General features: G+C 58.3%; 3 protein-coding genes across 3 annotated transcripts; 1 reads left to right on the top strand and 2 right to left on the bottom strand.

The window, feature by feature from the left end:
* The first annotated feature begins 967 nt into the window (after nt 1-967).
* On the top strand, nt 968-8,284 carry LOC104017481 (RNA-binding Raly-like protein). Its single transcript, XM_087739793.1, has 7 exons — nt 968-1,100; nt 3,375-3,453; nt 5,434-5,484; nt 5,838-5,986; nt 6,289-6,402; nt 6,664-6,830; nt 7,223-8,284. The coding sequence occupies exons 1-7, from the start codon at nt 1,064-1,066 to the stop codon at nt 7,259-7,261; spliced, it is 636 nt and encodes a 211-aa protein (XP_087595919.1). The 5' UTR covers nt 968-1,063; the 3' UTR covers nt 7,262-8,284.
* Nucleotides 8,285-8,687: 403 nt separating this feature from the next.
* Nucleotides 8,688-10,235, bottom strand: EXOSC6 (exosome component 6). The gene has a single exon (XM_087739792.1). It carries the CDS (start codon nt 10,210-10,212, stop codon nt 9,388-9,390), a length of 825 nt encoding a protein of 274 aa, XP_087595918.1. The 5' UTR covers nt 10,213-10,235; the 3' UTR covers nt 8,688-9,387.
* A 73-nt stretch (nt 10,236-10,308) lies between these two features.
* Nucleotides 10,309-26,437, bottom strand: AARS1 (alanyl-tRNA synthetase 1). The gene is made up of 21 exons (XM_087739790.1): nt 26,313-26,437; nt 25,072-25,281; nt 24,231-24,419; nt 23,419-23,564; nt 22,148-22,339; nt 21,561-21,705; nt 20,345-20,490; nt 19,661-19,769; nt 19,413-19,563; nt 18,902-19,026; nt 18,075-18,219; nt 17,243-17,421; nt 16,597-16,710; nt 15,634-15,840; nt 14,908-15,092; nt 14,364-14,472; nt 13,534-13,647; nt 13,141-13,260; nt 12,540-12,626; nt 10,963-11,076; nt 10,309-10,594 (listed from the first exon to the last, which is right to left on the bottom strand). Exons 2-21 carry the CDS (start codon nt 25,213-25,215, stop codon nt 10,409-10,411), a joined length of 2,907 nt encoding a protein of 968 aa, XP_087595916.1. The 5' UTR covers nt 25,216-25,281; nt 26,313-26,437; the 3' UTR covers nt 10,309-10,408.
* Between the last annotated feature and the right edge of the window lie 770 nt (nt 26,438-27,207).

The raw sequence follows: 27,207 nt of genomic DNA, 5'->3' as shown, positions 1-27,207 counted from the left end.
GACACCGTGGATTCCTCACCATCACCTGGTCCTTCATCGTCATCCAGTTCCTCACCATCTGCCAGGTGGTTAATAAAGACCCTCTCTCCCTTGGGAAGGGCCATTTGTTTCCTTTTCCTCCCCCAGATCCATCAGACACTCTCTACTGTGGCCCGCATCCTGCCCACACTGGGTTGTACCTCCATGGAGCTCCATCCCTGGAGCAGGGAGCCTGGCTCCTGGCTGAGCTCGTGTCTCCAGCACCCTGGGGATGTTTTGGAGGGGTGGCATAAGCCAAGAGTTGCTTCTTCCAGCCCCAGGACGGCCCCAAGCCACGGCACCCCATGTGCTGGGCGCAAGCCTGTGCCCCCAGCGCTGCTGGGTGTTGGGTGCCTCTGGAGGGGACACGCCGCTGCTGCCCCCAAGCTGGCACCCTGCAGGGACCTTCCTGCCGCAGAGCTGGAGAGTGACCTCCCTCAGCTGCCCTTCTCCCTTCCAAACAGCCCGCTCTAGCGCCAGGCTGGGGTGGAAAGTAAACCATCCCCAGCCAGGGCGTTGTGCATGGGTTGTTTGTGCCACGGCCCCGGCTCGGCAGAGAGAAGGCACGAGCCGCATGACCGCCAGCAAGGCTGGGCTCATGGCTCTGGGCAAGCTGGGCAAACCCGGGGTGCAACCGAGCCGTGGGCCAGGAGGGCAGGGTCCCACAGGCCGGAGGGGACGGGAGGCAGGAGAAGGAGCCTGGGGAGGATGAGGATGGGGATGGGGATGAGGGTGGGGATGGGGATGGTCCAGCACGGCAGCCACGTCTGTACGGCTGCAGCCTGGAGGAAGGGAGAGCCCCAGGCCCAGCGCTGCCGGCAGCAGCGCGCGCAGGCAGGGACAGGCAGCGGTGCTGCAATAAAGCAGGGCTGCGCCCGGGGCGGCGGGCGGGCGGGCGGGGCGGGGCGTGGTCGCCCCCCCTTTCCCCGTGCCGCGGTGGTGCGGCCCGCGGTCCCCCCTCCCCGGCCGGCGGTGGTAGGGCCCGGTGGCGGCGCTGGGGCCGGAGCGGCGGCTGCGGGGCCGGGGCCGCCGGGGCCGCGGGGGGATGACGCTCTTCGGCGGCGGGGACGCGGGCTGGAGATGTGAGTACCGACCCGGGTCCGGCCCTCTCTCCCCGCCGGGTGTCCCCTCCGGGATCGGGCCTCTTCCCACCGCCTCCCCCACCCCCCGGTTAGATGCTCTGGCACCGGGATGCTCGCTGGGCACCGGCAGCCCTGCCCGGGGCAGGGGTGCCCCCGCAGCCAGCCTGACGGTGCACGTACGTAGCCTTCCACCCCGGGCAGGGCCACCTCCCGGTGCTGCCCCCCACCCCCGTACCTGTCCCTCCCCAGGGCTGGGACGTCCTCCTGGTACTGGGATGCCTGGTCCTCCCCATACCCTTACCCGCCCCAGGACAGGGATGTCCTTCCAGCACCGGGATGCCCCCCCATACCATTACCCCCAGGACAGGGATGTCCTCCCAGTACTGGGATGCTCCCCACACCATTACCCCCAGGACAGGGATGTCCTGCCAGTACTGGGATGCTCCCCACACCATTACCCCCAGGACAGGCATGTCCTCCCAGTACTGGGATGCTCCCCACACCATTACCCCCAGGACAGGGATGTCCTTCCAGCACCGGGATGCCCCCCCCATACCATTACCCCCAGGACAGGGATGTCCTCCCAGTACTGGGATGCTCCCCACACCATTACCCCCAGGACAGGGATGTCCTCCCAGTACTGGGATGCTCCCCACACCATTACCCCCAGGACAGGGATGTCCTCCCAGTACTGGGATGCCCCCCATACCAGTACCCCCCCTATACCAGGATCCCCGCCTCATACCATTACCCCCAGGACAGGGATGTTCTCCCAGTACTGGGATGCCCCCACCGCCATCACAGGGAAGGGAGCCCAGGCACAGGGCCAACTGGCCCCCGGGTGATGGAGCCCTGCTGGCCTGGGTCCCCTGCCCCAGCAGGACAGTTCCCTCGGTGCAGGCGGCCTGTGACAGGGTGCCTGGCCATGGCTGGGGTCCCTGGTTGGGGTGCTGAGGTCTCCATCCTGCTGGTGAGGGTGGCTCTGCTGGGCGGGTGTGATGGGCTGGAGAGAGGGATGTCAATGGTGGGCTCTGTCCCTGTGCAGTGAGCTCAGTCGTCCCCAGGGATGCTGGCTGCACCTACAGAAAATGGGTGTCAGTGTTACCCAACGCGCAGGATGAGTGGAGCACCTTACCCCGCTCACCCTGAGATCAGAGCAAGCCTGCAGACTTCGTCACACAAGGTGACAGCCTGGAAAGCAAACAAGTGCCTGTTTCCTTCTGCTCAGATCTTGCTCAGAAGCCCTCACCTCTTCAGGGATGGAAGGACCTTGCTCCGGCGGATGCGGGGCTGGAGGGGGCCTGTGCCCAGTGTCCACGCTCCTGGGGAGGTCTAGACCTCTCCGATGAGCTGGTGTGTTCCCAGAGGACTCGGGAAGCTTCAGCTCGGGGTTCCCCAGTGCAATGGCATCCACAATGTCACCTGTGGGACAGCTGGTCACGCTTACCATGGCCAAGGGGGAGCATGCAAGAGGAAGGCCTCAACATCTCACCCACCGGCTCCTACCCCTGGGGCCAGAGAGGTTTTGGAGCCCCCCAAAATTACAAAATTAAATATATGGAGATGTTCGTAAAGCTTTGCATTGGTGGCTCTTAAACGTATACTGAGAAAACAGATTCAAGCCAGCTTTTATATTGATGTTGGCTGTGAAATCCTAAAGAAGGGGTGAAGAGCATCTCCAGGGAGGTTTGACGTGGCATCGCCGAGCTCTGTGTCCAGAGGCATCTCCACCCTGAATCTCGGCATCGCATGCATCTCGGCAGCCTTCAAGAGCATGAAGCGGCTGGGTGCGGGGCTTCCCCCATCCCTGGCGCCCATCCATGATGGGCAGCACTTCCTGGCATTCTGCTGGCCTGGGGCTCTCCAAAAAATGGCCCAACTGCCTGGCAGGAGTGATAGCAAAGGCAGATTCACTGTGGTGGTGGGAAATGTCTCTGGGGATTAATTACCGTCATTGTCAGAGGTGCTTTCTGCCACCCTAATTGGATCCTGCCCAGCCTAAGCTGGGGGCAGGCTCCTGAGGAGAAGGGGCTGCTGCAGGGACAGCCAGAGCCACTCTGTGTCCCGGCACAACCCTGGGCTGCTCCTGTCCTTCTAAAGCTTAAATCTAGAGAGAGCTGCTGGCCTTGGGCTCATCCTGTGGATGCTCTGGAGTGGGATGCCTCCAGCTGGGAGAGGAGTGTGGCTGGGAGCCCCCGGGAAGCTGCTGTGGGGTAGCGTGTTGGCATCCCCTTTTCTTCCCAGCACTCATTCTCCTCCTCTCTCTCCCCTCAGATTTGGACATGGCCAGGGAACCCAAGCCAAGCCGGGCCAGGCTGGGCCAGAAGCGGCAGCACAGCAGCAGCCTGTACCAGTGAGTGCCGGCGCGTGGGGCTGGGGCTGTGCCAGGTGGGGTGGCTCGGGCAGGGGACTGTCCCACGTCTGGCTCCTCTTCCTCCCCCTGCTCTCCGTTGCTCATGCCTCCGACTATTCCAGCTGCCTGCCCACAGTGGTGGACACGGGTCTGTGTGATGTCCCTGCCCCATCCTGACAGGGCTCTCGGAGCATCGCCTGGCTGCACGGGTGGCAGCTGGCGTCCTTGCTGGGTCGTGCCCGGTGTGTGTTGCCGGTGGGGTGTGGAGATCCCCCTTCCCCATCTGAAGGTGCTGGGAGAAGAGCAGAGCCCTGTGGTCTCCACGCCTGTTACAGATGTCGATGTTGGTTGCAATTCTGACCTTTAAATGCTGTTCCTCGGGGGACAGACACCCCTGCAGAGGCACACAGGGGTGGTGATGGCCCTGACGATGGCAGTAGATGATGGTGATGCTGGCACAAGAGCAGATCCCCATCCCCGCATGTTTTTGGCTCCCTGGCTCTGCAGGCGTGTGGTGAAGAGGGCACCAGAGCCGGGCTTCGTCTGTCTCATTAGAGAGCTTTTTGCAAATGCCCTGATTGAACTAATTGCTCTGCCAGTTGCCATGGCGCCGGAGGGATGCAGCCTGGCAGGGCAGGGACTGGCAGCCCCCTTGGGCCGCTGGAGCGTGGCAGCCACCGCTTTTGCTTTTCCCAGGGAATGCTCTGAGCAGAGCTGAGCCAGGAAAACCCTTGCTGTGTCCCTAGCTGGGTGCCAGACCCCAAGACCAGGTCTCCTGCAGATCCACTGGTGCTCCCATGGCAGGAGGCGGCCTGTGACATCCCCGTCCCTCTCAGCAGTGGCTCTGGGCAGCAGCAGCTGTCAGAGCTGGCACCTTCCCTGTGCCCCGTACGTGGGTTGGGACTCCTCTCCCGCTGCCCATTTCCCTCTTCCCCAAGGCAGGTTGTGACCTTCCTCCCTGGGTGACAGGCGGGAGGTGGGGATGTGAAGGACTCACCGCCCTGTCACAGTGATGGAAACTTGGAAGGCAGCAAGGCTGGACTGAAAGCTCCCAAAATATGCCCAGGTGCAAAGAACAGGAGCAGGCAGCTCCTGGCGCCCCGGGGCTGCCAGCTCACCCTTAGCAGGAGGGCTGGCGCTTGCAAGCTGCATCCCGTGAGGATTATTCTTGACTAATCCCACCCAAAGGTAGGGTGGCAGCAGGGCTGCCTTTGCCCCGTGATGGGCTCCAAGCTGCCTCCTGGGCTGGGCAAACCCAGGTTGCCCGTTAGCCCCCCCAGCAGACCTTCAGCTCTTCCCAAGCTCCAGCATTGGTCCCACGGCAACAGGTTCATCTGCAGCAAAATCTGGAGCCCTGGGGGACCTTGTCCTGGTCCCTCCATTCCCAGCAGGGTGGCTGGGGAAGGCTCCCTGCTCCCAGCGATGCTCTGAGCACGGCTTTGTCTCCCCTCGGGTTAGGCTTAATCCTACGCTCCCTGACTCCACAAGAGCTGAAGCAGCAAAATGAGCTTCAGCATCTTTCTTCCTCCTCCTCCCCCCTGCTCGTGGTCCACAGCGCATGATTTATTACCGACACGTCGGCTGCCTGCATTGGAGGCAATCCATTGACAGATTGCTTCTTAATTTGGAGCTGAGTGAGCCGGCAGCGTGCACGCAGAGCCAGGGACCATGAAATTTAACATCAGGGCGCTCTAAATGCAGCTTCCTGAGAGCAGAGCCTGCTGATGCTGCCGCGGGGACCCTCTCCATCCACCTCAACACCCTTGCTTGGCTCCAGGGCAAGTCCCTGCCAGGGCACAGCCACCTCCTCGGGCTGTGCTGCAGCCCAGACAGCTTGCATGGTACCCTCCGGGATGCCTCCTGCTCCCTGGGGTTGGGGATGGACGCTGGGTGGGTGCCCTGCTATGCCCAGCCGTGGCTGCTCCATGGCGTCTGTGGCCCTGCAGAGCGGGTGACTTGTTCTCTCTCCCTCTCCTGCAGCAGTAACTGCGACCTGGACTATGATCTCTACAGGGACGACTTCCCGTACCGGTGAGCGCAGCATCCCGGGAGAGGGTGGGCTGAGCACACGTGGGTTTCACATGTGGTTGTGCCTCTGCCAAAGGCGAAAAGCAGGGTGTCCCTGGGCATCTGTCCCCTTGCCTCTGGGAGAGGCTTGGTGGTGTTGACCCCTTTGAGGGACATGCATACTGCAGCTTTCCTGGGCGGGGGACCTTGGGGATGGGGTTCATGGGGCAGGGGCAGTGCATGGGCTGGGCAATGCCCAGGTTGGGGGTCCTTCACCATGGAGGGAACCTGAGAGATGCTCTCCTGGCTGGCAGAGGCTGCTGCTGCTGCACCTCCGGGGCCGCGCTTACGCCACTGTGCTCTTGTGCCCCTTGCAGGGTATACGAGTACCAGAAGATCCCCCCCCTCATTAACCGCATCCCGGTCAAGGCCAGACGAACTCATGTGGGAACAGGAAGCAAAAGCAGCCTGAGCCCCCAGCCCGGGGCAAGGAGCAGCACCAGCTCCACGGCAGGACGGACAAAGTGTAAGTGCAATGGGGCTGGGAGGAAGAGGAGGCTTGACCCTTGCATCTCGGTGCGTTAGAGCAGTGCCGGTGCCCGAAGGTCCTGCTCAGTGCTCACCCTGTTGCTACAAGTCTGCAGCTCCAGCAGACACAGCCTGGACTGTGCTGGGCTGGTGGCTGTCCCCTGGACCCGTCCCCATTCCCTGAGGATGCCCAGTGGGGAGGATGCTCCAGAGAGGAGGATGCTCCGGAGGTGGCTGCCCAGGACAGCGTGTTCCTCTGGCTCCAGGCAGGCTGGATCCTAACAGCTCCTCTCCCTGCAGTGCGGGCCGAAGAGCTGCACTCCATCAAGGGAGAGCTGAGCCAGATCAAGGCGCAGGTGGACAGTCTGCTGGAGAGCCTGGACCGCATGGACCAGCGGAGAGAGCGTCTTGCGGGTGAGGACCATAGACCCTCTGACACCCGCGTGTCCGTGCTGGGCAGCCTGTGAGTGCATGCGAGCCTGGACCCCAAGCCGGGTGTAACGGGAACCCAGGAGGGAGCTGAGCATCCAGAGCCAGCTGGGCAAATTCCCTGTGTCCTCTCCCTTCCCCGGGCTGGCAGGGCAGAGTCTGGCCCTTTGGCACAAGGGGACCCTGTGAGGACAGGCCTGATGTTTGCACGGGTACCCCAAATTTCTGCTATCTCTGTCCTTGCAGGGTCCAAGGAGAGTGAGAAGAAGAGGGTAGAGACAGGGGCAGAGTCGCCGTCCCCAGCAGGAGAGGGGTCACGGGAGCCCCGGGGGAAGGAGGGGATGGGAGCTGACGGGCACAGCGACCTGCGCAACATTGACAGCACAGAGGAGAGCACAGACACGGAGGAGACGGTAAGAGGAGGGCCAGATCCTGTGCCGGTCTCTGCTTTCCTAAAATTCATCCCTGCTTGCTGCCCACATGGGTCCTGGTGGGGATGCCCAGAGCAGAGGAGATGCTCCATCAGGGTGCCCCGAGCTGTCCCGGCTGCGTGCCAGGGCTGCAACTGCCCGTGCCTCTGGGACACCCCGCTAGCAAACCCCTGGGCATGCATTACTCCAGCAGCACAGGCTGCAAAAAAACCCCTTGGAGTCGAAATACCTTTTATCAAAGGTGCTGCTCCTGCACCTGCATCCCCCAGCTGGGTGCAGGACCCCAGGGCTCCCTGTGCCAGGCAGGGCGCTGGGTTTGATCCTGCTGCCCAGACACATCAGAGGATGACCACCCTGCGCATTGCTCCTTGCAGGTGAAAAACCACATGTCGGACCCCGAGGGGAGCCAGTAGACAGACTGGGATGCCATGGCCTCCCTGCCTGGCCAGCCCTTCCCGTCTTGTGTTCGTATTTCTTTTGCGGCTTCCAGCTAGTGCCACGCACGATGCGAGGTGCCCGCTCTTGGCACGGCCATCCCCTGCCACCAGCGCCGGTAGCCCTGCATCCCACCCCTGCGAGACACCGGCCAGCCGTGGCAAGAGAAGTCGTCTGTGTTCGAGTGTGCTTGTTTTCTTTTTCCTCCTGTTTTTAGACCTAGGGATAAGCAGACGTGGCTGGGGGAGGGAGGGGAGGAGCAAAAAAAAGGAACCATATCCCAAAGGGGCATCCCAAATCCCAGCTGCCTTGTGTGCAAGCATCCCCCCACCCATAGGGTGCTGTGGGGCACAGAGAGAGCACCCCGGGGCTCCCAGCCCCTACGGCACAGGTCACATCCCAATCCCCCTTGCCCTGCAAGCCCACCCGCTGCCTCCATGCTTCAGAACCCCCCAGGAACTGGTTCAGCAAGGTTCAGCACGTGCAGGTACAGCCCAGGAAGGCTTTTGGAGCTGCTCAGCATCCCCCCATGATGCCATGGGAAGGAGGGACCACCCTGAGACAGCTCTGAGGGGCTTTAATGGGATTTTGGGATGGAGGGGTGGTGCTGAGCCCAGCTCTGACACCAGCTGCAGGGCCAGCGGCAGGGTGATGTAAACCCAATTGCTCCCAGTCACTCCTGCTCACAGTTGGGTTTAACTTACTGGTTTACTGCGGGCTGTTCTCGGCCATGGACCGTGCTTGCGGTTAGCAGGACTCCCCTGAGCAGCTTTGCCAGGGCTCCTTGCCTGCGCCCAAGGAAGTGGCGGTCCCCCCGCCCTGTGCTCCCCAGCGTTGCATCTCGGTTCAGCGTCCCTCATTTCTAGGTCATCCTTCTCTCGCTGGTAGGAACTCGTTCTGTATTTCTAATTTGCTCTGGTAAAAGAGTGTATTGTGTTGGAAAGAAAAATAATTTGTATTTCTTTTCTCTGGTTACTCAACTCCGATGCAGTTTTTAACCATCTGAAGCGCATGTGTAATTTTTGTACCCAATTTTGCATGCTGCCTGACACAGCCCTAGGCTCTGGGGGCTTTCTAGGATGCTGCCTTCCCGGCAACTCAACTCAGAGGCAGGAGGAGCACAGCTCTGCCCTGTTTCTCAGTGGAAACATTAATCACTGCCTTTACCCAGCACATTCCCTACCAGCCTGGCACAGTGCAGCTGGGCAGACAGGACCAGCTCCTCTCCATCCCCAGGAATAACTGGACCCCAAGGCAGCGCCCGGCTCCCTCCGCACCCCTTGAGGAAGGACAGTGGGAGCAGAGGGGGTGACCCCACTGCCTGGAAGCCATCACCACGAGTGCATCCCTCCCCCTCTGCCCACAGCTGGCAGAGGCCCCAGCAGAGCCATGCAGGCAGAAGACTCACCAGAAAAACCCGATTTATTATTAAAAAAAAAAACAACAAAACACATTTCTGCCACCCTGAAGCACTGCCTGGGCAGGAGGTGCAAGGGATGCGCAGTCTGTGCCACAACATGGTTCCTGCCCAGTGCTGCCTGGACCCTGCCTGCATGGACGGTCGTGGTGGGCAGCTCAGTGTGAGGGTCTCAGCCCTGGTGCTGGGGCCACCCCGGGGTGGGATGTGGGGTCCCGCAGTGCACGCAGCTGCTTGGGGGGAGGTCTCAGGCAGGGTCCGGCAGTGTGGGGCTGGCGCAGGCAGGTTCTGGCAGCTAAGGCAGCATGGAGGCCGTTCTTGGGGGACTCTGGCAACGCGCGAGGTTGCTCGGGTCCTGCGGGGCCGCTCGGAAGGGGTCTCTGGCAACACAGGGGCTCCTCAGGCAGGCTCCGGGGTGCTCGGGCAGCGTGGGGGCTGCTTTGGGGGCTATCCCAGTGGCGGGGGGGAGGCAGGCTACTGTGGCCTCAGGCGTTTCTCGGGCCTCCAGCTGCGTGGGCAGCTCCGGGGGGTCTCCAGCAGTGCAAGGGCTGGCTTGGGCAGGCTCCGGGGTGTCTCCAGCAGCACGAGGTGTGGATCAGGCAGGCTCCAGGGGTCTCCAGAGCAGCTTGGACGGGCTCTGGGAGACGACCCCATCTGCAGACGGTGGCACCCGGGCATCATCGGCGCTCAGGCAGTGGTGGCAGCGGTGGCATCGCGGCGTCGGGCGGCCCGCAGCAGGCTCTGCCGCAGCACAGGGTAGAGACGGTGGCAGCCGTCGAGGCCGAGGCGCAGCGCCTGCGCCCAGGCGTCGGGAGGGCTGCCTTGCCCGCCGCCCAGCACCGCCGACACCTGGTTGAGGGCTGGCAGAAGAGCCACGGTGAGCCGGGCGACGGCGCGACGCTCCTCGGGCTCCCCGGGCTGCAGCATCCAAGCGGCGGCGGGCCCCGGCGCCCGGCACAGCGCACAGCCCACCGCCAAGTCGTACATCTCCACCCCGGCATCGGCCAGGGCCAGGCCAGCGGCGCTGATGGCGGCGGCCAGCGCGGAGCCACCGTCCTGCAGCAGCAGGGCGCTGACGGCCAGCCGAGCCCGCGGGTAGCGGGCCAGCCGCACCGCCGGTTCCAGCGCTTCCCTCAGCGCCGCCGCCGCCTCCCGCTCGGCCTCCCGCTCCGCCGCCGAGCCCGGCCGCCACCGCGCCCCGCGGCCGGCGAAGGGGGCCCGGCGGAACTCGCAGAGCAGCCGCCCGCCTCCCGCCGCCGCCGCCGGCGCGCCGGGCTCGGCCGCCTCCCGCGGGCCCCAGGCGGCGCAGAGGACCTTGGTGCCGCCGCCCAGCTCCACGTAGGCCGAGCCCTCCGCCTGGCTCAGCAGCCCGGCCCGGGCGAAGAGCGGGCGCAGGGCCCAGGGATCCCGCGGTACCGCATCTTCCGCCTCCTCCTCCCCGGCCCCCCCGGCCCACACCTCCGGCGGCTGCGACTCCTCCGGGCCCCGCACACGGCGGTGATCCAGCGGCATGCTCGGCGGAGAACACCGGCAGGGGCGGGCGGCAGGAGGAGGAGGAGGAGGAGCCGAGCCCGGCCCGCCCCCGTAAGCAGAGCCGAGGCGGCAGCGCGCAGGGCAGGCAGACTTTATTCATGGGAACGGCGGCGGCGGCTCAGCAGCAAGGCAGGGGAGGGGCAGGAGGGGAGAGGGGGCCGGTGACCCCCCGCCGTCAGTTCTTCAGCTCCCCCAGCCGGAGCCTGGCAAAGTCCGTGGCCAGTTTCAGGGCCTCCTGCAGGCAGCCCACGTTCTTGCCCGTGGCCTGCGCGGAGACATCCTTCCCCCCGCCTTTGCCGTCCATCAAACCAGACACCTCCTGCACCCACTGGCTGGCCTTCAGGCCCTTAGTTGCTGTCTCCTGGGTAGGAAAAGAAACAAAAAAAAGAGGCAGTTCGACCTCAACCCAGCCGGCAGCGAGAGAGGGGGGTCCAGGAGCATGGTGGACAAAGCCCTTCCAGGGGCATCTCCTGGAGAAGACCCAGGCCAGCAGTCCAGGGGCACACTGCCTGCCCCCATGCCAACAACCACATCAAGTCCTTGCTCTTCCCCCTTCCCCGTCTGCAGAGCACAACGCCTCTTCCCCCCTGCTGCAGCCTGATGATAACCCAAAGCACAAGGGTCACGGCTCTCGCCAAGCCAAACGAGTTTTGGCTGTGCAGTGTTAGATAGTTACTGCCTGTAGGCTGCAGATCCACAGAAAGGCAGACACAAGAGTCTTGGCATTACCTGGGGTACTTGACACAGGCAGGTGATTCTGCCAGCTTCGTTATCTACAGTGAAGAGCATGGTGGCAGTCTGGGGGGAGTAAGTCTTGAAGAGCTTCAGAGATTCATTCAGGGCCTGTAGGACGACAAAGGCATGGCAGCACATCTTCCCCCTGCTCACAACCAGCCCTGCTCCAGCCCCTGCAGCACCCACAGGGACCTCAGCGATCTGGACTTGCATTAAACCAGACAGCAGCACCCTGCAGCGCTCCTCCTCCCAAACACGAGCCATCCTCATCCCCGGCTGTGCAGAAGTCTTGCAGGGGCCACAAGCCCTGGCTGTGTCCCCTCACAGCTGCAAGGAGGCAGGAGTGGAGTTGCTTTTATTTCCCCACCTTCAGTTATCTGGCAACTGGCAAAATTAGTGGCCATGCAGCCCCACAGCAAGTGAACCTTTGCCTGAGTGTACTGGCTGGAGGGGAAAATGCTCTGCCCTGCGCTGTGAGCTCCCAGCAGGAGGGAGCAGCTGTGCTGCAGTGAGTCAGGAGAACTCAGCTGCAGCGTGAAGACGCTGCAAGGGTTATCAGACACAGCAGGCATGCTGGAGAAACTGGGCAGACTGCCACACATCCCGTTATTCCCAAGGAGACTGTCATCCTTTGCTCGCATAGGCTACGATGCAGCACAGAGCTCTGGGAGCGGGCCCTCTGGCCAGCAAAGCGGTGCTGCTCTAACTGGATAGGGAATATGCAGCTCCCCAGGCTGCCAGCACTGCCATCCCCCCAGGATGCACTCTTCTGCCAATGAGAATGTTGTGTTGGCACCCACTGTGAACAGGAGCGCTGGCATCGTGGAGATGGGGATGGCCACAGAGAGTGAGCAGGCGTCTGTAAACAGGATCAGCTCTGAGACTCCTGGAGCGGAAATTTAAAACTTGAGTGGTCCAACCTCAGGGCACCACCAGCCCCCGCTGCCTGGCACTCGCTGGGCTCAGCACCACGGCACAGCGCACACAAGGGAGCTTTTATTCACAACAGAAATCGCTCAGAAACTTGTGTGTGGAGGAGGGAAGGAGCAGTTTTAGCCCTGGCTGGAGAAGAATTTGAACCTTGCTGCAGCAGACAGTGCTCAGGAACTGGGGAGCAGCTCTCGGGCCTGGCCCTGTCCATACATGCAGCCCAGGACACCATTCCCAGAGCTGATCTGCAATGGCCACAAGCATCACGACTCCCGTGGCTTGGCAGAGCTGCTGTTCAGAGCTCCTTAAGCCTGCATTTTGGTGTTGTGACTGCTCCTGGATGAGTCTTACCTGGGACACAACGTGATTTCTATTGGGGTCCCTATCCACCACCACGTCTGGAAGCTCAGCAAATGGTCAAGACCCTCCCCACCCCTGCAAACCCATGTGTTAGTCCACGAGGTGGGACACAAGAGAGTATGCCAGTGGTCCTCTCCCTCTTCACTAGCTGCTGCTCAGGGTTGGCAGGTGGCAAGAAATACAGCTCTGTAAGACAGCACCGCCTCCCCAGGTGAACAGAGACCACCCAACTGCTCCTCAGGCACAGGGAAGGTTGTCGAGGAGACCAGGCCTTCCCATACCTTTGCTGAGGCTCCATTTTCCATTTCCATGATGACCAACGGCTGGTTAGGATGACTCTCAATGACTTGCTTGGTCTTCTCCAGCACCTGAGGACAACAGTGGTCAGATGCTAGAGCACACACATTGCGTACACAAGAACCACCCGGGGAGAGCTTCCCTGCAGGTACAGAGGCCCCCAAGGTGCCCCAACACACCCACGGCCCAGCCCAGAGCAGCCCCACCCTCCACAGCCACGAACAAAACGTGTTGGCAGGTGGGTGTGCGGCCTGCAAGGCAGCAGCAGTGCTGTGCGTGATTCCTCCTCTAGGAAAATCCAATGGGATCCAGGAGGAAGAACCACACACCGCCCATACCGTGCACCCAGTGGCACCCTCAGGGCAGGAGAACCCCAACTTCCAAGACACACTGCCAGCGCTTCACCCCAGGGAACAGGCGTGGAGGTAGCCATGCCCTGGGAGGGAGCAGGAGAGGCTGGAAGGCTGAACAGAGCGAGGGGCATCCCCATAGCTCAGCACCCTTCCACGCTGGACACAAGCGGAGCTCCCAGGGGAGCCCCCCACAGCCCTCCCACACTGTCCTTTATTCCCGCCTAGGGCTCACTCGTTTCTGGATGTCAGCTTTGCTTGCTCGGTCCAGGTCATCCATAACTTTCTTCAGTGCTTTAACAGCCTCTCTCAGTTCATCTTTCTGCCACTGTGGGATAACAGCAGTGGCCAGTGTCTGCAAAACAGGAGTGGGTGGAGAGGGTTAGAGGTACCGGTGACCATGGCAGGAGGCAGGGGATGCTGCACCACACTCATGAACCTCCCCTCCTCTCTCAGTGCCCGACAACTCAGGCATGAGCTGCTGGCTGCAGCACCCACAGGACACAGGGCTGGGACCTCTGTTCAGACAGGAGGAGGAAGTTGAACTTGGGCCTCATTAATACCACCCAGTGCTGGCAATCAAGGGCCCCCTCACTTGGGGAGGGCAGAGCACTGCTACTATCCTCACCTCACTGAGATCCGTGATCTCCTTCTGCACATCCTTGTTGGGAGCTGTCTGGACCTTCACCTTGGCCTCCAGGGCTGACAACAGTTTCCTGAGGCTGTCAACTTTCCTGAGGGCCTAGCAGAATACAATCCGAGTTAAGTCATGCAGGGAGATTTAGCAGGCTGGGCTCTTGGCCACCACCATGAGAAGGGGTGAAGAACATTGCAGCCCCAGGATGGAGTTCAGTAACACCTTGGGAAGCAGCAGAGCCAGAGCAGGCAGCACTTCACCAGAATCACAGTGTGATGCTGGCACACAGGCCCCCAGACTCTTCTTTGCCAGCAGGAATGCCAAGATCCTCCAAAAAGAGAAAACCATCTCCTTACCAAGCCCCTTCTCCCACTCTAGGAAGCACCAGCCCAGGCCAGCTCAGGTCACCTGCCTCTCCTGCCAATCTTGCCAGCTGCCGAGAGCTCTACATCAGCAGCCCATTCTGCAAAGCAGGCTGAGCTAAACCCACAGCCACCACGGGGACCCACCCTAGGCCTTTCTAACACAACAGCTACAGCCAAGACTTCCCCCCCCTTCCCTCCCAGCTCTCTCCTCTGGCTGCAGAACAGCCAGGGGCCTTCAGCACAGCCTTTACTAACAGCAGCACCCTCCTCTGCACTGTGTTTCTGGAGTCCAAGCCACAAGTCCCTCAGGCACTCACGCCAATTCTCCCTGGTGCTGAGGGATACCAGGTAAACAAACGAAAAGCACCTTGGCACAGGGTGACTACCTGTGCATGCACATGCCAATGGTTTCCCACAGGGCATGGATTTCACAGGATCTCTCCCGCCTCCCCTTACCTTCCGAGCTTCGGCCCCAGTGACTGCAACTATCCTCCGGATGCCTTTAGCAATTGCTTCTTCTGAAACAATCACAAAGGGGCCAGCGTGGCTGGAGTTCTGCAAGTGCCTTTGGAAAGAACCCAGAAAGACCCACAACAAGAGAGTTAGAAGTTCACCTCCTATCTCAGCAGGAATCAGCATGGAAACAAGAAAACCACCTTGCTGGGGAGATGCAGCAAGCATGGGGACAGGCAGAAAACCCAACCTAGCCGCTAAAAGCAAATGAGCAAGGAAAGGGTGGCAAGGGCTATGTTCCCAGCACTGTCAGAGAATATGTGTGTGGGCAGGGACAGCATACAGGCAGCGTCCCTGCCTGCAAAGGCTGATTTGAAATGCAGCTTGACTCAGGACTGGGAATGCAAAGGTGCATCACGATCACCACCACCTCCAGCTCTGCCCTGGCTGTGCCCAGCATATGCCCACAGCACTCACAACACAGCTCAGGCTCCCTGGGGACTCCTTTTCAGCCTCCCTGCCTTCCCTGGCCTCTCCAGATACTCACGTCCCTCCACAGAACTCAACAGAAGTGACGGAGCCCGCGGGGCCAGAGGGGTCAGCCAGCAGCTCCTCCACAGGGATGCCAATCGAGACCACACGGACAGGATCGGGGTAGGTCTCGTCAAAAACCGCCCGCAGTCCTTGGATAGCTTTGGCTGCTGCGAGAGGGCAGTCCTTGGCATACACAGTCTGCAGAGGACAGGAAAGAGACGCAGATAAGAGCTGATCCTGTCAGCTGTAACTGAGGGCCTGCATTCCCAGGGCATCCTGACTTCCTCTGAAAGATCCTAAAAGGGGAGTTACACGCCTCACCTGCGCTGGGGCTTGTTGAGCTGCAGGGATCCTAAAGTCATTGATAGATGCCCCATCTTCAAAATTCCTGATACCACTGCCTGCTCAGACCCACCGTGCTCCTGCACATTCAAATGGTTTCTAACCACAGACTCCTGAGCAGAGCACAGGGTCCGCCCAGGGTCTGTTCTGGCACGGGGCTGGCACCAGACAGAGCAATTCTCTCGCCGTTGAGGACACGTCACTGGGGGTCTGGGTGTACACTGTAAATCCAGCCATCCCCACTCGGAATCCTCTGTGATGCCAATCTGTGCACAGTACTGCATCAGCAGCTCAGAAAACTCCCACTGAGCCAAACTTCCAGCACCCCAGATCATCCAAAAACTTGACTTGAGGTATTTTTTTTCCTGAGTATATCCAAACCATCAGCCATACCCACCTTTGCCTCCTCAATCATCTGGTTGGCAATCCCTTCGACTTTCTTGATTTCCTGGGTAGACAAGGCTCCCTTGGCTGTGAAGTCAAACCGCAGCCTGTCCGGTGCAACCAGCGACCCTCTCTGGTCAGCTTCCCCCAACACTGAGCGCAGGGCGAAGTTGAGGATGTGGGTGGCCGTGTGGTTGCTCATGACTGGCCTTCGCCTAGTCTGATGGAGGAAGCCATTGTTAGATGGGGTCCTGTGCTGTGGAGCCAAGGTCACCTCCAACAGCAGAAGTGGAGGTTAACCTGCTGCTCCAACATAAACCTAAACTCGCTCAGGAGACCAGAAACAACTTGGCACACTTGCTGCCTTGGAGCCTCAGCTAAGGGAGCAGGACATTCCCCACCAAATTTGTGCATTGCTTTTCCCTGGCAGTCTCCTTGCTAGGCCTATCTGGAGAGAGGCCAAGGACAGACAAGGTCACAGACACTCAACAGGGGAAAGCACTGCAAGAGGGGAGCCTTCCCCCTTGTTCCAAAGGTGCTGCCTCTATAGGAAAGGGGAATGCATTTTGCAGACTAGGCTCAACCCAGCATTCATTCAGCAGGCTGAGCCCACTGGAGCAATGTCTGGAGCAGGGCAGACAGCCCAGGCTCTCCACTGTCATCCACGGCACAGTGGGGCACTGTACCTGCTCCACCTCCCAGCCATGACCCAAAATGTGTTTCTGCTGCTGGTCAGCAAAACCCAGTGAGTGTGGCTCTGAGCCAGCAGGGCATTATCTGCAGGGCGCAGGAGAAAGCCAGCGGCCAGGCAGGAGAGGCCTTGAGTCAGCCAGACTGGAATGGCCACATTGCTTCCCAGCATCATGTGCCACAGGGAGAGCAGGCCCCAAGCTTCAAGCCACCCGAGTGGCATCGATGGAAAGAAAAGAGACAAAATCCAGGGAAAAGAGACATGTTATACCATGTCTTAACTCACCTCATCGATAGACAGGTGGACCTGATCTCCTACTTTCAAGCTTCCATATAGAGTTCCTATGTGAAGCACGTAGCCTCCTCGGACCTGCACGTTCTTCACCGTGAATTCTGTTTTCTGTACAAAGAGGGTAATGCACCCAGTGAGCAGGGCGAGAGGCCAAGGGGAGACAGACAGTCCAGCCAGAGGTCTGAGCTGCAACTGGAAAGGTCTCAGCTGAGAGCCAGACTGGTGCGTGCGACAGGAGAAAGCTGAGTGTCCCCAAGCACAGCACACAGGGCAACAAAGCAGAGAAGAGAGTGAAGGTGGGGCATGGCTACGGGGCACAGCAGAGCTGAAATTGTTCCCCACCTCAGCTCCCCATCATGGCTCGAAAGCACTGTCCTTCTGCACAGCAATCCCAGCACCACCACCACAGGCACCCATGTTCTGGTGACAGCCTGACTGCAGCACAGAGTTCAGTTCCCCAAGAAGCAAACTCCAGCACATCTGTGCCATGCTGCATGCCCGAAAAGGAAACCTGTGAAACACCTGATACCTGCCATGGACAGGAAATTGCTGGAGCTTGCTTGGCCCCTTCTCCTTCTCTGCACATACCTGCCCAGGCCCCGGGTCAGATTGAGTCTAGCAAAAGGTCAGGCCCACTCACATCCTCCCTGCCGTCGTCGTCCTTGACCATGTAGCCCTCATCATAGATCTGCCCACCCTGCTCGGCGTAGAAGCAGGTCCGGTCCAGCACTATCCCACACTCCTGGCCAGTGGATACCTCCTCCACAAACTTCTTCTCCCTGCGGATGGCTTTCACTGTGGCCACGAGGCTCCCAAAATCTGTCACCAGGATGACAGGCAGTGTCAGTAAAACAGGAGAACTTTGTAGACACCACATGGGAGCAGAACTTCATAGCAACACCTCCCAGCTATTGCAGGAGTTCATGGCAGCTACATTTGCAGGGGGTAAGGAGAAAGAACTAGGGCAATAGTTAGTTGGATATGAGGGAATTTTGTTCAGTGCTCTCCAAGGCAGAGACTGTCACCTCCTTCCACACCTATGCAGTAAAAGTCAGCCGTGTGTGCTGCTACGAGCCTGGGGCCTCCTGAATCTCCAACAAATTAAAGAATTAGCAGCAAGAGCCAGAGCAAGTGGGCCAAGGACCCTCTAACAGACCAAGCAGAAACTGCAGTCTCCTGCAGCACTGGCAAAGGAGCAGCTAGGAAACACAATCATAGGAGTGTGGAGACACAAAGCTGCAGGGAACAGGAATTCCCTTAAGTTGGCAACAATGAACCTGAAGAGCACAGCAGCCCTTGAACAGTCTGCCCTTCTCTTTCCCTGCTTGATTTGTTACAAGCAGGCCATTCACCTGTGCATGTTTCCACTCCCACCTCCATATCCCAGGAAAGGTGACCCCAGAGGGGATCTTGTTGGGGTACATGCCAGGAAAGGTTTGGCAGCAGAGGATGATTTTGAGTTTTTTTCATACCGTAGGCACCACTCTGATCTGAAGCATAGCTGTATTTTGGCGAGTCGTCAGTCACCTCCAGCCCTCGGGCCCTTAGCTCTTCGATGGCATAGATGTCCAGCATGAGGAGGTCCTCCCCTCCGGCACCCTTCCCTTGGGATTTGAGCTGCCAACAACAAGCGCCAAAGTTTGAGAAAACCCACCTCAGCACTGGCCCATGCACACCAGCCTAGTTGCACACCTCACTCACATCCCTGAGAGCTCCTTGGTTCAGAGCTTTGCTCTGGGAAGCCGTGTGCCAACAGCTGGAGTGCTCCCGTCTTTTCTGACTTCAGAGCAGGTTGTTCCAGCACTACCAGTACACAGACAAAGCGGGCCTGAGCCCAGCAAGGGCTGGAGTAACAACCTACGTGGAGTAACAACCTAGTAACAACCCAGCAAGTATCCAGCCAGCTGGACAATGCCACTCTCTGCTGCTGCAGCAAACTGTTGGAAGAGGCACCCAAGCTGCAGACCTGCCTGGACACTGCTCCTCGGACAGGGAAGTCCCGAACTTCCCTATCCAGAACAGGACAGTGGGGAGCTGCTCCCAGCACTCCACCAACTCTGTCTGAAGACTGAGCTTGAGGCCCTGGGCCTCACAGTGTTAGTGAGCAAAACCAGCCCCAGCTGCACAGAAAAGACGTTCCACAACAACTGTGGTGCCGTGCCCTGGTCTTTGCCACAGGGCACTGGGGCACGTGGTGTGTGAGCAGACCCGGTAAGAAAGGACTCATGACTGCAAACTACCAGGAAGGGAATCCTCCCTGCCCACTCTCATTCCAGCTCCCCCTGGAGCTGTTACCTACCTGCGCATTTTTCCGCTCTTCCTCAAAGCCCTCCATGTCCACAACAAGGCCCTTCTCCTCTGCAATCAGCCCAGTGAGATCCGCAGGAAAACCGTAGGTGTCATACAGCAGCCAGGCAGTATCACCTTCAGAGAAAAAGCAGAGCAGTTGGCACTCCTGTACCATGAGACACCGCTCCCTTCCCCACTCTCCGGCTGGCTCTGCCCCACCCAACTGGCTCGGCGCTATGGCAGGACAGAGAACAGGTCTGCTGAACACAAACATCAAAAAGGCTCCTCACTGACAGCACAGAGATCACACTACCATGTTGTGTCTGGGCAGCTTAGAAACCTGAGCAAGTGAACACAGGCCAGAGGAGAGAGGGGTGGCCCAGCTCTGAGCAAGTCTTTTGACTCCAACTCTGTCCCCTCACACCTTCCACCATCTCTCCGTTCCCAGCCCAGCTGAGTCCTAACTTGATCCCAGATAAAACATGCCTTTTGGTGCATCCAGACAGAAGTCACAGCCTTACCAGGGATGGTTTTACTGTCTCCCAGGCTCTGGATCTTCCTGTCCAGGATGCGACGTCCTCTGCTGAGCGTTTTCAGGAACTGATCCTCTTCTTCATTGATAATGTCCTTCACCATATCTGGGTCCTTCTTCAGCTCAGGAAAGGCATCTCCCTGCAGACCCAAGAGGATTAGTTCTTCAGCATGGAGATCTGCCCATGTCAGCAGAGGAAGCCTTCAGCAGATACAATGGAGCGGGGCAAGAACTTACCAGTGACTGCACCACCACATCAACCAGAGTAGCAAAGAAACCCTTGGGGGCATTGAGCTTCTCATGGGAGTAGCGCACAGCCCGCCGGAGAATCCGCCTCAGCACGTACCTAGGGAATAGCAGAGGCCCTCATGCAAACATTACACCTCTGAGCTGTTCTCAGGGGATCCACCAGCATCCACCTGCCAGTACCCACTCCGAGGACCAAGAACATAGGGTTCTTGCCCCACATTTTCTCTCAAGTAGCTGTTCGCACCAGCAGCAAGCCAGAGGTGAGGTGCCAGGCCCCAGCTCCGTGACCCAGACTCACTGTGTGCTTAAGAGTCAGTCCTGTGAGTCCAGCGGCACCCGCAGCACAGCCCCCCAGCCCACACTTCACTGTTTTTTTGACAGCAGCACTGCACCAAGCAGGGTTTTGTGCCTGTCTGCCCACTGTGATCCTTTTTGGGGGCTGACACAGCAGGACTGGTACTCACAAGAACCCTCAGACCTGTGTGTCTTGGCCTTTTGGGCAGACCTTGCTACAGGGATCCAAGTGTCAAATATACTGAGCAAACACACTGCTATCCACTGCTTTAATGATGAAATCAAAGACATCCCAGAGACACATGAAATCCCAGACCCCTCAGGGAAGACGTGCTGAACAGAATGGGAGCAGCAGCATTGCGGCAGCTCCCTTCTTACCCTCTGCCAGTGTTGTCAGGTCTGCCCCCATCAGAAAGGGCCAGCGTGATGGTCCGTGCATGGTCAGCCAGCACGCGGTAGGCCATGTCTATACCATCAGCATCCTCAGCACCAACCCGCCCCATGTACGGCCTGGCGCCCGTGCCCTGTGCAAAGAGGAGAAGGCGGTGGGCAAAGGGGATCATTACGGACAGCAGGGAGCAGCAACATGGCAGAACAACAGGCAAGTGCCTCAGAAGCCTGTCCCATCCCACTGCCTGCAGCCACAGATTCTGGCCTGGAATAACCTGCCCAGCCAAGAAACTTCAAATTCTGTCACGTGGGAGAGGGTCCCAGCTTCCCTCTCTTAAGGGTGTTTTTATCTATACTCAAGAGAAAGACAACACTGTAACAAAGCAGTGCTTGCACGTGGAGTAAGCCTGTCACCATGGGCACAGTCCCTACAGCCAGGCTCCCAGCACACTGCAGGAAGGTAGACAAGGACACATGGGCTGTGTCCAGCCAGTGGCTTTGACATCGAAGAAAGGCAGCCCTCTAATTCCAACTCTGGAGCTCTGCACCTCATCCCTCTCTGAGGCAGCAGGAGCCTGGGCTATTTTCCCCACATTTTCCAACACGATCTGCAGCCAGAAAGCTCTGCCCCTTCCACGGAGCAAAAAAAGGCTTGGACTTGCACACAGAGTTCCCAGCACTGGTAACATGGCCCCCACCAGGAAGATGCAGCAACAGCACACTGGTTCTACAAGTGACTGTCATGGTTTATGGCAAAGACCTCCTCTCTCAGGGGATTTTCTACAGATCAGCACGTTCCAGGTGGGAAACTGAAGGACAAACTCTGATTCTGGGTCAGCAGCACCACATGCTCTCTAGCACGTGGCAAAAAGATGGCCTTTGGCCATACGGGACAGCAGAGCATCTCCTGCTCTGAGAGAACCAAGGAGTGTGCCATCAAGACAGTTCACAGGGAACACCTGGGAAAGCTGCACTGCTCACTGTCCCACGTTTTCCCCTGGAAACATGCCCCGTGGCAGCAATTACTGTGCCAGCCTGCGTTCCTACCCTCAGCAAAGTACAAACCCACAGGGCTCGCAGCAGCTGGGAAAGCAGAGACCTGCAGACATAACCACCCTGTCTGACCAGCCCCACGCATCTCCCCAGGGATTCAGGGAATGGATGCAGCTGGGTCAGGCCCAGACCCAGACTCCCCAGTTCATACCTTTTGGATGGCTTCGAAGTAAGGAAGGAAAAGGTCAGTGTCATAGTTGGACATCTTGTTCTGCAGCACAGAGACCAGCCTCTCCAGGCCCATCCCAGTATCAATACTTTTCTTAGGAAGAGGTTTCAGTGTCCCATCAGCTTCCCTGCCCAGCCACAAAAAGAAAGATGAGCTGTTATGGATGGAGGTTCTGCAGGGCAAACCCCATCCCTCTCCTCATGTCCATGAGATTTTTTTCCATCAGATTTATTGCGTGGCTTGTGTATGAGCCCACGTCAAGGACAACTTTGATAAAACAGTTAACAAGACCCTCAATGACAACTTAGACCTATAAGTGTGGGCTAGCACTTATTCCCTACTGAACTTCTGGCAGATGAACTGAGAAAATACTTCCAAGGCTGTCCCCAAAGCCAGTGTGACTGACCTCTTCTGTACAGGTGGGTCAGGGGACAGAGCATCACAAAGCACACAGCTCCTGGACAAGACAGAATGGCGAGCAAGCTGGGGGCAGTTATAAGAGTACGCAGTCCGAGCAACCTCCCACACTGAGCTGGAGCAGGCTGGGGAGGGAAGCAGGTCTTGCTCACCTGTTGAACTGTATGAACACCAGGTTCCAGATCTCCAGGACATTGGGGTCATCCTGATTGACGAGGTGGGAAGCATCTCTGTCCCCGATCCGGTCATAGTGGATCTCGCTGCAAGGGCCACAGGGGCCTGTGTCTCCCATTTCCCAGAAGTTATCCTTCATACTGCCAGGCAGAATCCTGCCTTCAGCCAGCCTGTAACAAGAAACTCTTATTGAACAAGAGAGACTTGCAGCAAGGCAAGAATTCTCCCAGCCAAGGGCTATTCCGGAGGAATCTCAGCTCACTAATTCCCTGGATAAGCAGATGAATCATCAGGGTCCTGAGCCAGACCAACATAAGATCCTACCACCCAGGTTCCCTGCTGAGGAGGATCAGGCAAGCATCAGCACCTGGCACTGGCCCCAGTTGGAGGCAGAGGCCTACAGAACACCTCAGCAAAGCCACCAGCAAGATGACAGGCGGATCTCTGACTTTAATACACGCGAGGCAGGTTTGGCCCCACAGCGTAGAGGTGTGTCATGGGGTCAGTGGCCGGTTTCAGAGGGGACTACAGCCACAAGATCAAAGGCATCATTTCACTGCTACATCAAGCTTTGGCCCACCCACAGCTTGAGTGTCGAGTGTGGTTCTTGCTTCTTCATCTCAAGGAGGGTGAGGCAGAAGTAGCAAACATATAGAGGAGGGCAACTAAAACTACCTAGGGGTGGAACATCTGCCTTACAAAGAGAATATAGAAAACAGTAGGACTCTTGAGTTTGGAGAGGACAAGGCTGGGTGGGAGACGACGACTGAGATTTAGAAAAATCCAACAGGTTCACAACAGAATCAGACATACTCTGAAGGAGCAGGGCCCCAAACACAGGCTAAGGGGAACAGATGGATCCCCCTCTAACAAACTAATCCAGTGACTGTGGATGCTGGGAGGGGAGGAAGAAAACAGAGTGCAGGCCACAGTCAGGCATGCCTGCTTTCCCCGAACAGCATCTTCTCAACTGCTGTCAGAGGCAGCACACTGGGCTGGACAGACCATTGATCTGACCCCCCGGGGCACTTCTTATGTTCTTAAGCTTACACAAGAGATTTTGAAACAAAAGCTCTCAGTCTCTTCTATCTAATACCTCTGGCTTTGCCGCTCCGCCACCCTGCAAACATTATTTGTGACACTTCAATTTTGTTAAAACCTCCTGTTGCATGTGCTCTGCTGCATAATGCATGCCATCTTTCTCTGATTACTCATCAAAACACGCACCTTCCTCACTTAAAGGCCTTACCCCAAATTCAACCATATCTGCTTGCACTCCAGGTCTGGTTGCAGTCCTGCAGCCTCATTTCCACCAAAGTAAGTGACGTAGAGTCTTTCAGCAGGGATGCCGAACTCCTTGGTGAGAAGGTCCAGTGCCAGTTTACAAGCAAGTTCCTGAAGAAGGAAAGATGAGGTCAGTAAGTGAATGCAAACAGAGTTTCTCTTCAATGTGCAGCACCTGCACATGCAGAGTACTGGCTACTGTAGGTATCAGCAGCTCTCTGCAAAGAGACCAACAACAACTTTCAGACTTTTGGCATAAGAAATAAGCAAACCAGTATATGCACTGAACAGGGCACAAGAAACATCTCATATTGCTTTCCAGGTGCAGCCAAGTTAACTCCTAGCACGTCTGCTGCCCCAAAAAAGCCTTTGAATTCTGCTGTTATGCTGTATTCTTACCATCACCTTTGCAAATATGAACCCTACACTAGCAAGATGCTTCAGAAAGGACGTTGTTATTTTATAATCACTCCTGTTTGAGGTCCATCACAGCTGCACAGCACATGCAGCTCCAGGACAGCCACTAAAACCTCTGCCTGAAGACTCCAAACTGGCAGTTAATATAATCAGCTTTGTAAACCTTAAATAATTAATCTCAAAACATTCTGCAGGGTCCAAGCACCTTCCAAGCTCATTTATTCCAAAGGAGCCACACACACCTTCCAAAGGAACCACTCTGTGCCAAGATACTCTCCTTCCTCTTGGCAACTGTTCTGCTGAGTTCATAGAGACGGGTAATTTTGTGCAAGATTCAGACCTGCACCTAGCCTATTTTACCTTGAAATAATCGCCAAAGGACCAGGACCCCAGCATCTCAAAGAAGGTGTGGTGGTAGACATCTTTCCCGACATCGTCCAGGTCATTGTGCTTGCCCCCTGCTCGGATGCACTTCTGAGTGTTGGTGGCCCTGTTCAGTTTAGCCAGCGGGTGTGAGGGGTCAATAGTATTGAGGAAGATGGGTTTGAACTGAGAGGAAAGAAAAAAGGGCAATCAAGAAAAGCACTAAAAGCCTGTTTTCAAATGCTGCAAGCAACAGTGTTATCTGCATCACAATACCACTAGCCTAGGTGTACCCAAGGCAGCTTTCAGAAACAAGCAGCCTGCCGTCTCCTGCGTGCGAAGAGGCTGCAGCACTGCCTATAACCTAGCAATCCCACGCATGCACGTGTTCCTGAAGCCTACCAAACCCCAGGACTTCCAAAGCCACTGGAAGTAGCCAGATTCCCAGCTGCCCAGAAAAAAAAAGTCAGTGAAAACTGTGTGCTGATCTCCAGCAGAGCCCTTTCAGCAGCCCAGCCCCAACCACGCTTTAAAGATGCCGTTAGTCATTTGTGCCAGGACTGGCTGTCGTACAAAGGGTCAAGGAAGGGAGACTGGCAGTGCTCCCATCACTGCACAATCAGCCCAGCAGACACAGGATCCTCTCCCAGTGCTCTTGCCAATTTTGGCAGCGCGCAGAGGACTCCAGCGGACACACCAACCACCTCTTTGTGACCAGAAGGAAGATGGAGAAAACAACAATAATTTTCCACACAAACAGCTCTGCAAACACCTTCACATGTTTCAACTGCTACAGGGTATGTTCATAAGGACCACAATACCAGAGTGGGAATCCTACCTGATTCATACCAGCATTAGCAAAGAGCAGTGTGGGGTCATCCAGGGGGATTGTAGAAGATGAGTGCACATAAGTATGCTTGTTTTCCTTGAAGAAGTCAATAAACCGTTGCCGGATCTGGCTAGCTGTTAGCGTAGCTTCCATCTTGAAGCTGCAAGTCACAGCTGTCCGAAGCAAGCAGAAGGGAAAGCGGCAAGGCCTTGGTGCAGTCTGAAGAAACAACAACAAACAAGACTATTACATGGTGTCAGCTCAAGCAATAACACCAGGATCATTGCCTCCATCTCCTGAAAGGGTCTCCCCACATTCATAACTAATCTCACCGACTCCTCAGTTTACCCATTGGTCTGCCCCAAACTTCCTCTCCCCCAACCTCCCTGATTTCTAGAGCTCGAGCTCAAGTTACCTGTTCTTTTAAAACATGCGTTTTTAAAATACGAAGTTAACCTGGATACTGAACTTATTAAGAGGTTATGTCTGCCTTGCCAGGGACACAGGGTAGGGGGAGGATTGCTAACGCCTAAAATCATTCAGGGTGATTAAATCATAGGATCATAGAATGGCTGAGTTTGGAAATGACCTCTCAATATCACCTCATCCACCCTCCCTGCTCAAAGCAGGGTCAACTCCAGGGACGCCTGGAAACCTTCCCTGTGAGGAAGCGCATCACCATACGCACACCAGTGACTTGGAGGTGACAGTCTGGAGGTGAGCACCTCCTGTATACCCTAAGGGGTACATAAAGCTGTCCCGCGCTAATGGAGCGCAATGCAGTTCTCTAGAGAGCCAAGCTCCCAGCAGCCTGCTCCGGCGCAGAGGGACGATAATTCCTCATACGAGTAAGGCCAGCGAGTCGCTGAAGGAGGGAAGGACTCGAGGAGGGAAGGACTCGGCGCAGCGGCGGCTCCCGGGCAGAGCAGGGCCTCTGCCCTGGCACCACCCGGTCTCAAGCGCCCAAGTAGAGGCGAGGGCACAGCGGGTGCCCAGCAGCCCTGCGCAGAGCCGGCAGCCGGCAGCGGCCGCCCCGCAGCCCCGGCTGAGGAGACCAGCGGCAGCGGCACCGCCACCCTCCCGCCCCTCACCGCTGCCTGCGCCGGCCCCCCGCCCGCCTGCCCTGCCAGGCCGTCTCCCCCCGGCCCGGGGGGGAACCCAGCCGGGCCAGAGGAGGCGGCCAGCCCGTGAAGGCAACCTCTGAAAGCCGGTGGCCCCCCAGGCCCCGGCGGCGACCCCTCAGGCCCTACCTCCCCGACCGCCGCCGCCCCTCGCTCCGCACCACCAGCCCCGCCGCAGCGCCCGCTGCGCTCCGCCCCTCCCCGGCGCAACGGTGTGCGCCAGCTTCTGATTGGCTGTCGGGGCCGTCGCTCTGGATCAGCCCCGCCCTCCCTCGGCCGGCCTTAGGGGAGGGCCGCCCGCCGGCTGATGCAATGACAGGGCACGGTGGCCACGTGACAAGGCCGCGCTGAAGGCGGGCAGGGAGCCGCCATTTTAGGAGTGTCAGCCCTGCTGCGGAGCTGGGATGGGAGGCCTTCTCCGGCGCTGGGCAGGGCCGGGCAGGGGGCACCGAGCGGCGGCCGAGAGGGCTGGGATCGTAAGGGCCCTCCAGCCCCTCCTCACTGTAGGCAGAATGATGCTGCAGTACTATGAGGCCTTGGCCCACCTGGCCCAGCCTTGCTCCCTGCAGGCGGGCCTGAGGCCTCGGCTGCTGGTGTGGAGAAAGCAGGGAGCTGCAAAAGGCTCATGCCAAGAACGGGATGTGGGAGAGAGGGAGCTGGCTGGGGATGGTGGGTGAGGTGGCTGCTGGAATGGTTGCCAAAGCTCCACTGGCTTCCCTGCTGGGGAATGTAATGGTTGCAAGGCCTTTCCGTGCGTCTGAGGGGAGAAGGACGTGGCTAAGAGATGCAGGGAGGGTTTTCACTACACAGTGCACGTGCTCTGGTCATGCAGTTGGGTAGTTGATGGGGTGGGGCTATGCAGTCCAAGGCTAAGAGGCACAGCACGTACACAGGGGAGGCGCCACGATGACAAAAAATTCACTGTGAGAACAGTCAAGCATTGAAACGGGGACCCAGGGAGACTGTGGAGTCCCTGGAGGTTTTTGAGGTCTGGTTCAAGCCCTGAGCAACCTGATCTGAAGTC

This window comes from Nipponia nippon, unplaced genomic scaffold (genome assembly GCF_047370975.1).
Source record: "Nipponia nippon isolate SJK-2023a ecotype South Korea unplaced genomic scaffold, ASM4737097v1 scaffold_7, whole genome shotgun sequence".
Lineage (NCBI taxonomy): Eukaryota > Metazoa > Chordata > Aves > Pelecaniformes > Threskiornithidae > Nipponia > Nipponia nippon.
The sequence above is the reverse complement of the archived record's forward strand: the minus strand, read 5'-3'. Positions and strand labels throughout refer to the sequence as shown.